Source organism: Onychostoma macrolepis, chromosome 05, assembly GCF_012432095.1.
Source record: "Onychostoma macrolepis isolate SWU-2019 chromosome 05, ASM1243209v1, whole genome shotgun sequence".
Lineage (NCBI taxonomy): Eukaryota > Metazoa > Chordata > Actinopteri > Cypriniformes > Cyprinidae > Onychostoma > Onychostoma macrolepis.
In genome coordinates this window covers 40,199,850-40,210,047 of record NC_081159.1, presented here as the reverse complement: position 1 = coordinate 40,210,047, position 10,198 = coordinate 40,199,850, and the positions used below count along the sequence as shown (strand labels likewise).

At 36.0% G+C, this 10,198-nt stretch overlaps 1 protein-coding gene across 3 annotated transcripts in view; it reads left to right on the top strand.

The window, feature by feature from the left end:
• The window catches only part of LOC131540643 (polyadenylate-binding protein-interacting protein 1-like), a 23,762-nt gene extending 17,831 nt beyond the window's left edge, over positions 1–5,931 (top strand). For all 3 annotated transcript variants that reach the window (XM_058775713.1, XM_058775712.1, XM_058775714.1), the window contains 6 exons: positions 911–1,036; positions 1,307–1,413; positions 2,440–2,557; positions 2,667–2,721; positions 3,084–3,162; positions 3,794–5,931. In XM_058775713.1, coding sequence (XP_058631696.1) covers positions 911–1,036; positions 1,307–1,413; positions 2,440–2,557; positions 2,667–2,721; positions 3,084–3,162; positions 3,794–3,884 — 576 coding nt within the window. In that variant the 3' untranslated portion in view covers positions 3,885–5,931. The remainder of the gene's footprint in view (positions 1–910; positions 1,037–1,306; positions 1,414–2,439; positions 2,558–2,666; positions 2,722–3,083; positions 3,163–3,793) is intronic.
• The last annotated feature ends 4,267 nt before the right edge of the window (positions 5,932–10,198 follow it).

Here is a 10,198-nt window from a genome sequence, read left to right as displayed (position 1 = left end):
TCGTCTCACATTTGCCAAAAAATATCTTGATTATCCCCAAGACTTTTGGGCAAATATTCTGTGGACTGATGCGACAAAAGTTGAACTTTTTGGAAGGTGTGTGACCCGTTACATCTGGCGTAAAACCAACACAGCATTTCATAAAAAGAACATCATACCAACAGTCAAACATGGTGGTGGTAGTGTGATGGTCTGGGGCTGCTTTGCAGCTTCAGGATCTGGATGACTTGCCATAATTGATGGAACCATGAATTCTGCACTCTATCAGAAAATCCTGAAGGAGAATGTCTGGCCATCAGTTTGTGACCTCAAGCTCAAGTGCACTTGGGTTATGCAGCAGGACAATGATTCCAAACACAGCAGCAAGTCCACCTCTGAATGTCTGAAGAAAAACAAAATGAAGGTTTTGGAGTGGCCAAATCAAAGTCTGGACTTAAATCTGATTGAGATGCTGTGGCATGACCTTAAACAGTCCATTCATGCTCGAAAACCCTCCAATGTGGCTGAATTAAAACAATTCTGCAAAGAAGAGTGGGCCAAAATTCCTCCACAGTGATGTGAAAGACTCATTGCCAGTTATCGCAAACGCTTGATTGCAGTTGTTGCTGCAAAGGGTGGCACAACCGGTTATTAGGTTTAGGGGGCAAGGATAATAACAAATATTGTCACTCAGCCAGTCATGATTAAAAAATACCAACCCAACAGCAGAGCTTGATGTGCTACGTCTGAGCAAATTATGTAATGCTAAAGTCTAAATCAATTAGAACCCATTATATCTATTCCTTTGTATAATCTAGTGTATAAATCCTAACATATGTATCTGCTTGAATTCAAATGTCAGAGCTGTGTATTTATTGTTTCCAAAAAGTATGAGCTCCTACAATTCTTCATTCTTTCAATTATCTTTCAGATAAAAAGTGGAAAGGACACCCCCGGGCGAGCTAATGTCTTACTAGGAGGGCTAAAGGATCTTTTGAATGCGTTATTCTCTCACCCGGATGACCCCAACCTAATGTGTGCGGTCAAATTACTCAAGGTTTGAAGTATTCCTCTTCTCACACACTGCAAATACACTAAATGGTACCGTTTCAGAGCAAATGTCTGAGCAAGTCTGTGGGAGTTATCAAGTGACCTCAGGACTCAACATAAGATCATTAGTGACAGTAATCCTGACATAAACAAAGACTTTGAAATTGCCAGGCAGCTCAAAGCACTGAAATGAAATAAGTAATTAATCTGCAGATAATAATGCAGTGCTACACTGTTGGTGTTGACTAGCATTGTTTTACTGTACTGATTTGACAAGCTGAGTGGTTCCATTCTGGAAGACACATGGAAGGAGAAAGGCCAGTCAGACATGGATGAGGTAATCAAGAAGATTGAAGACATTGTGCTGGAGGCCAAATGTAGCCGGTGAGTGAGTTTTAGGCAACGGTTCAGTAACTGTTGATTGTTTTTGGAAATGTTTAATAATAATAATAATAATTCACTTTATTTAGGCGCCTTTCATGGCACTCAAGGTCACCTTACAAGTAATCCAAAGAACCATACAACCAAAAATATGAAATATGCTCTACAAGAGTGGATCTAGTAATAATTTGTGCAGCTGAATTCTGTACCAACTGCAGCTTATGTAAAAGTTTTGAAGGGAGACCAAAAAGTAAAGAATTACAATAATCTAGCCGTGACATAACCAAGGAATGCACAAGAATAGCAATAGTAGTAGTTTTTAAAAAAGGACGAAAACGGTTTATATTTCATAAACGAAAGTGGGAGGATCGGGACAGTATTATTAATGTGAGTTTCAAAAGATAGTGTACTATCAAGGATGACACCCAAAGTTTTTACCTGTAATGAAGGAGAAACTATAGACTGATCAATAGACACAGAAAGGCTGCAAAATTTTGCCAAATTAGACCTGGATGCTACAAGAAGAATTTCAGTTTTGTCGCTATTAAATTTCAGAAAATTAGACTAAAATCAGCTTTTTATTTCAGATAGACAGTTTAACAGAGAAGGTGGAGGAAAAACAGAAGTATTTAGGATGTAGTGTGTCTCAAGATAATCATAGATAACTAAAACTATACCTAAAATGTCAAATGGCAAAACGTAACAAAATTGCTCAAATCTGAAATTAATATTAAAACAAAATATAAAAAAGTAATTTAAAAATATCAATAAAACTATAATAATATTTCAGTGATACTGAAATACACTGGTATATATGTAATTTAGTACTGAGCATTGTTTGCACTCCAACTCTTTATTATTGTACTTTCGCATAAAGCTGAGTTGCATCGCCATCATTTGTTTTTTGCTCATGATGCTGGAAATCGTTGCTTTGTTTCTGAATATCACTGTCAGTGTGAAGGGCTCTTAGCTTGTTGAGCTGTACTGTATCTGTGTTTATTGATGATTACTGTATGTGTGCATTTATAGAGATGTCAAGCAGATGCTGTTGAAACTGGTGGAGCTGCGGTCCAGTAACTGGGGTCGAGTTCACACAGCCGCTGTGAGCAGTGACGCTACACCTGACAATGACCCCAACTACTTTATGGTGCGCAATGCCAAAGAAATTAAATTTAGTAAAAGTTTTGAAGTAAAATATATAATCTGTGACTGTATTAATGTTTTTAATGTGTTTCTGTGATGGTTTTGCTCCTCAGAATGAACCAACCTTCTACACAGCAGATGGGACGCCTTTCACAGCAGCGGATCCTGGTGAGAATCGGCAGCTTCTTCAGTCTGCAGTGACCCACATACAGACTGACTTGTGTTTTATTAAGCAAGCGAGTATCGCAAAACCACAATCGGGTTCAAAATCAAAAGAAAATCACAATGTAAAACTACATTTTAAGGGAAAGAAAGAAAGCCTGTTTTAGGACTATTTAGACTTGCATTACGTTTTATTTATTTTCATAAAATTAAGTATGTTTTAATTTAATTATTTTTTCTTCCAGATTTTCATTACCATAACATGTCAGGACTTTTTATTTATTCATTTATTTTTTAAAATATTATGACTGTATTAACTACTAATTTACTATTCTGCTTATTGGTCCTCTGTTTTTTCCCCACCGCAGAATACTCAGAGAAATATCAGGAGATTCTAGACAGAGAAGACTATTTCCCTGATGCATATGAAGAGAATGGAAGTGATTCGTAAGTATTTGTAAGAATATCCAAAGTTTTGTTTGCTTGCAAAGACCACCCAACAGGGGGAGACTGTAATTCATGTGGATCTTTATGCTTTCGAATCGCTCTCGCGGTACTTTGATGGCATACACTGGTCATTCTGTCATGTTGCCCAGAGACGCAAAAAAAACAGTGTTGTAGCTTAGAGCCCTGCACGGGCCTCAAATTTATTAAGTTTCATTAAGTTAATTTAGAAAAACGTTTGGAGCATTTTTGTTCGTTAAATATAAGTTGTTGTTTTTTTAAAGTAACGGCCAGCGGCAGACAGTGAGCTGATCATAGCCTATGTTTGATCAATTTAGCCTTCTCAAATCATCACGACTTGCCTAAAATAAAATGTATAGATATACTAAAACAGTTCAAGCATATACCTCACAATTCTGACTTTTTCCTCAGAATTTTAAGTTTATATCTCATAATTCTGAGTTGATCTTTCACAGTTTTGACTTCAAATTCAAAATTGTGAGATATATTCTTAGAATTGCAATAAGTCATAATTGTGAGATAAAAAGTGGCAATTACATTTTTGTAGTTTTTCATCCTGTGGTGGGAAAAAGCTTCCATGCACTTATAATGAAGGAATGCTTCTTTGTTGCAGTTACTTCAGTGATGAAGATGAAATGGATCCGGAGATCGAGGAGGCGTTTGAGAAGTTTTGCATGGAGTTGGACGCAAGAAGAAAGAAATGAGAGACTGTGAGATGGTCATGTTGACACCACACCCGACCAGCTGGAATGTTTCAGAGCGGGAAAAACCAAGAATGTTTCGGTTGATTTTCGTTTGATTTCTCAACAAGCACTTCTTGGCTACAATGTCGCTGGATTTAATGGCTGGGATTACTGTTACTTTGGGTTGTGAGGTTTATTTTATGTGTGTTCTGATTTGTCAAAAAAGTGTTCAGTGAGATTTTAATATGAGCCGAAGAGTAGCATCATCACGTTTAACTGTGGTTGTTTACAAACTACAGGGATTAAAGTTCTCCGTCGCTACGATGGATTTCAGTGAATTGCAGGGTTCCCGCCTGTCTTTAATGTCTCAAATTCACTTTTCATCATTTTAAGGCCGTAAATAGGCTTACATTTCTCAAACAGTGTAATAAATGTCTTAATTTTAGCTTGAATAGGTCTTAAATTAGGGAAAGATGAGGTGTATTCTATGGAATGATTTTCCGGACTATTTTCAAAAGCGAATGAGGATTACGTCACAGTCTTTTCACTCCGCGTTGCATTTCGGGAAGGCGCCGCCATCTTAGCAGGATACGCTGTCCCGTGAATCGTTCAACCGCGATTCGTGTATCGTTACACCCTAATATATATATATATATATATATATATATATATATATATATATATATATATATATATATATATATATTAATTAACAGTTTTAATCCGTTATGGAGCACACCTCCCGTGGGCCGTGGCACCAAAGCATTGCACATGTCTCAAGATCTCTCACTGTGTACAGCCCCCGACACTGCGATTGATGCACATGATTTTTAATATTGATTCACTATTATGGGGTGTGCTCCAAATTGTGAATATGAATGGGAATATATTTCAGATATATTTTACTCATAAGAATTTCTAGGGGTACCAGTAATTGTGTCCAACTTGTATTTGAGAAAAAACATTTATTTCATAAATAATGATATTTCATGATATTGCCCCCCATTTTAAATTCTTATTCTCCAATGAAAGTTTAGATTTTTGTGATTTTTATTTTTATTTTTTAATAAAAGATCAAAAGGATTAACAATGCACATTTATTTTCACAGCCTTCTTTGATCATATTTACCAAGGATATCAACAATTCTGACCACGTGTGTATGTCGAGCGCACTCTCAGAACAGCTCTTTGTGTGTTACAGCAGTCATACTAAAGGTCTACCAGTATCGAAACAGAGGCTATCTCATTGGATCGTGGATGTGATAGCCCTGGCTTATGACACACAGAATACAAATTGCCCCATCGGGGTGTACACCCATGCCACGAGGAGCATTGCTTCCTCCTGGGCATGGGCAAGGGGTATATCTATGCAGGAAATACAAAAAAAATCCCACCTTTGGCCAGGTTTTATAATTTGGACGTTTCTTCGCTAGCTTTCGGGTCCTTTCAGTTCAGGAAAGCTAAGCGAGATAAGATCTCTTACTATTACCACTGCTATTACTTGGCTGTTGTGGTTGACATTCTACGGCAGCAATAGTAGGCCCCTCCCCCTTGCTCACGGTGTGGGTTTCCACTAGGTCCGATAGACTCTTGTATGTCAGATTATGATGGCGCCGTCTGCGCTTTCATCTCTAAAATTCTCACCATGGTTATTGTTGTCAAGCCTCGTATGTTATTCTCTGAAGCACCAAGTCGGTCGCTCGCTGCATTAATGCAATGTATCATATATCACCGGCTGTGTAGCCCTTTAACTCACATTGCTTAATTCCAGGACACGCTATCGGAATGTGCGGTTTTAATAAATGTGTGTTTTTTTTTTCATAGGACTCGCAATGCACTGTGCCACTTGTAATATTATATCAATGTGGTTCTCATTTTAGTAAGTGCTCACTGCCACCGCTTCTATCATTCTATAGATAGTATAATCAAACACCACTAATAATTTGCTGACTGACTGGTTGAGCAGAGAAACACAGAGATGGAGAGAGCAGCCTCTGTTGAGCTCTTCACTGATCTCATCCGCTCCATTGAAAGATGTCAGACTGAACTGCTGGAGATGATGGAGGAGCAGCAGAAAGCAGATGAGAAACACTGAGCTGGAGCAGATCTTACACACTGAAGATCACCTCCTACAGGTCAGTCAACATCTCTCTGATCAATGATAATGCAGTATATAACACTCCTCATGCTGAGGGATTTTTCCTCTCTCCTGCTGTAGAGTTACTCATCCCTGTGCAGCCCTACAAACACCAGGAACTGGCCTGAGATCAGTATGAAGACTCATGTGAGTCTGAGGAGTGCTTTGACTCAACTGCAGCACACTCTAGATGAGAAACTCACAAAAACTGGTATGACAATATCACATGCACCATACACATACATACATTTATCATGTTATGATATAATGAAGAATAAGTCTCAAAAGATCTGACATTTTGTTGTCGGATGTCTCTACTGAGCTGAAGAGGATGCAGTATGCAGGTACAGTGAGCTGTCTGCACTACACTCATTTACATTCAGATGCTCACAGCTTCAGTACTAAACTACAATCTGATTGAAACTATTAAATATTAAAAACATTATCATCACAGAATCTTTGTATTGTGTAGTTGTGATCCATGTTTTGTGTTTTCTTAGTGGATGTGACACTGGATCCTGATACAGCTCATCCTAAACTCATCCTGTCTGATGATAGAAAACAAGTGAGACTTGGAGACGTTAGTCTGGACGTCCCAGACAATCCAGAGAGATATGATATACGTGTAAATGTCCTGGGAAAGGAGGGATTCTCCTCGGGGAGATTTTATTTTGAGGTGCAGGTGAAGGGAAAGACTGGATGGGATTTAGGAGCGGCCAGAGAATCCATTAACAGGAAGGGAGACCTCACAGTGAGTCCCAGTGATGGATACTGGACTGTGCTTCTGAGGAATAATGATGAATATGCAGCCTATGATGATCCCTTTGTCTCTCTGTCTCTGAGAGTGAAGCCGCAGCGGGTCGGTGTGTTTGTGAATTATGAGGAGGGTCTGGTCTCCTTTTATGATGTGGAGTCCAGCTCTCATATCTACTCTTACACTGGTCAGTCTTTCACTGACAAACTCTATCCATATGTGACCCTGGACCACAAAACCAGTCTTAAGTGTCAATTTTTCAAAATTGAGATTTATACATCATATGAAAGCTGAATAAATAATCAGGTGCATCTGAGGGTGCAAAAAAATCTAAACATTGAGAAAATCGCCTTTAAAGTTGTTCAAATGAAGTTCTTAGCAATAGATATCACTAATCAAAAATGAGGTTTTGATATATTTATGGTAAGAAATTTACAAAATATCTTCATGGAACATGATCTTTACTTAATATCCTAATAATTTTTGGCATAAAAGAAAAATCGATAATTTTGACCCATACAATGTATTTTTGGCTATTGCTACAAATATACCCCAGCGACTTAAGACTGGTTTTGTGGTCCAGGGTCACATATTTAATCCCAGAATTAAATAATGAAGGTGAAAACTCAGCCCCTCTGATCATCACACCTGTACATTACAATAAATTAATTTACACTGCTAAAATTAAATACTAGATGAAAATAATGCTTTAAATATTTTTGTGTTTCTACACAAAGTATGTGCATATATTGTTATGAAATATGCTAAAATTGTAAATGTAAATAAGTTGAGTTGTTGTTTATTGTCATTCCACTATATGGACAGACATTTAAAGGAACAAGATATAAGACAAAATAAAACAACACCATGAAGAGAGTCAAGTCATCATTATTTATATAGTGCTTTATACAATATAGATATTAAACAATACTGTAAAGCAGCTTCACAGTAGTAAACAGGAAAATAAAAGTGATGTAAACTATGAATTCAAATTCTTTTCTTAAATGATAATAATGTCATTATTCAGCTCCAGTCAGTTCAGCTTGTTTGACAAAGTTCATCAATTATCAAACAAGTTCGATTTATCTATAATCAGCCAGACAGAAGACAATAGTGTCGTTATTCAGCTTAGTTCAGTGTCGATTCATTTCAGTTAAATAACAGTGTCAGTGTTGCAAAGTTCATCAATTATAAATGAATTTGATTTAGCTATGAGTGATTTATGATTCCTTGCTGCATCACAAATCAAGACAAATTCTCATTCAGATGAATTCAACATGCAAATTAAATCATAATAATAAATCTGGACTAACAGTATGAATGACAATAACTACTTGTCATGTGTTTAAAATGAGCAAGAATGAATGTTTCATTGATTGATTAATTGAAAAAACCTCTAAGAAACACAGACAGCCACAAGACCAGGTGTGTGCTAACAGAAGTCATCGTGAAGGAATGGCGTGCTCTGCTGGAGACTTCTGGAAATTACTGCTTCTTGTCTATGCATGTATTATTGCAAGACTAAAATATAGAGAGAACTCAGAATGATTCTTACATTTATGTTTATGAATCAGGTGCTTTAAAGTATAGTTTAACTTTGCTTAGTTATATCATGTCACTATAATGGCTTGCACATATGAAATAAATAAAAATCCACTGGAGTAGCCAGAGAATATCAGGGAAGACGGAGAGAGGCAAATGCTCCTAAAATAAAGTTGGTTAGTTAGCTAGTTAGTTAACGGTGAAACAATGTTGAAATGAAGAAAAATAAATCATTCGTCACACTATGTTGATTCTACATCACTGCTATGGAATTCAATGGATATACCGTGATCTGTTTGGTTACCAACATTCTAATAAAGCTGTGGAATTGGAAACTTTTGTTATAAAAATGTAATTCTTTATCATTCTTTTAATTCTAATTTATATAAATAAATTATAAAAAGATTACCTCAGCTGCATATCTTTAAAACAAAGCTGTTCTTGTGTATTAATAATACATTGTTATCTATTTTATGTAATATAACCCATACACTTAGTATTTTATTTTTGTTTCTGTTAATATATTTGTATATATGAATGCGTTGCCGTCAGTCTGTAATGAGAATCTCATGGACAAGTGACTTTGTTCAATATAAAAGTTTGAATGTAATAATATTATAAATAAAGTTTAAAATAAATAAATAAAAATAAAAATATTATTTATAAAAATCTCCAGACCAATTGTAATATCTTTGTAATATTATTATTATTATTATTATTATTATCATCCTAGGTAATTTACAGATTTATATAGAATTAGGCAGAATTTATTTAAGATTTAACATGCTTTAATACTTGAAGTACTTTTAAATTATTCTTATTTTTATTTAATATATTTTAATCCATATATAAATGTAAATTATCTTAAAAATATCACTCACTTTTAATGCACTTAAAAGCATTACTGAGTCTATTACTGAGTCTAACTCATTCCCTCTTTACATTTTCATTAGTGACTGCCGACAGAAGATCAGCTTTTTTAACTGAAAAGCAGCAATGATTCAGAGCAGCACACACACGCTCTAAACTCTTAGAAATGGCCAAACTGAACCAGCATGACAGTCACTAATAATGAAGGACCCGTATAAACCAGGCCTGACCCCCCATAAGGCCTCCTCACCCCTGCCATTAACAGTCTGTGTGTCAGAGTCAGCCCTCCAAACAAGCGCTCATTAGAAAACTCGCCTCAAGTCTTTTTCCACTTGTTTCTTCAAGCTGGATCACATTATTTGAGTGAGTGCCTTTTGCTCCCCAAATTTTTTTGAACTATTTAGATAACAGATAGCAGGATTTAGTTCCCGTTACTGAATGTTTTTAGTCTGTAAATGGCCGAGTGTGAAGGAAATGGAACAACTATGATTACCAGTGGATGCAAAAGGTGTGAAACTAAACAAATGATTTGATGGAGTCAGTGAGCGAGTGGAAAAGTTAATGAGTGAAATTGTTCGTATGTTTAACTTTGTTTTATGTGTGAGTTTGTGAGGGTGTCAGTTAAGCTGAACGTCAGCTTACAATCATTTTGGGCTGTTGTCCAACATCTGGGTTGTGGGAAGTTCATATAATTCCCCTAATATTATTTTTACCGTTAATGGATAAATTATTATAGAAATGCTACATATATGCGAGAGAGAGAGAGAATCACAAATAATAAAGAAATTACAAAAAAAAAAAAAAAATGCATTATGGTAGTGAGACATGTGCTTATTTCTTATGAAAATAATGAATGCTCCTAAGCAATAAATAAATAAAATGATTTTTTTTTTTTTTTTTTTGTATATACAGTATTTGTGTATATATCACTTCTTTTTCTTTTGATTTTGGGTTGACCTGAACATTTTGTGAGATTCACCTTCAGTTTTGCTTCTTGTGAACATGAAACACATCACAAGCTGCTCTGCAGGA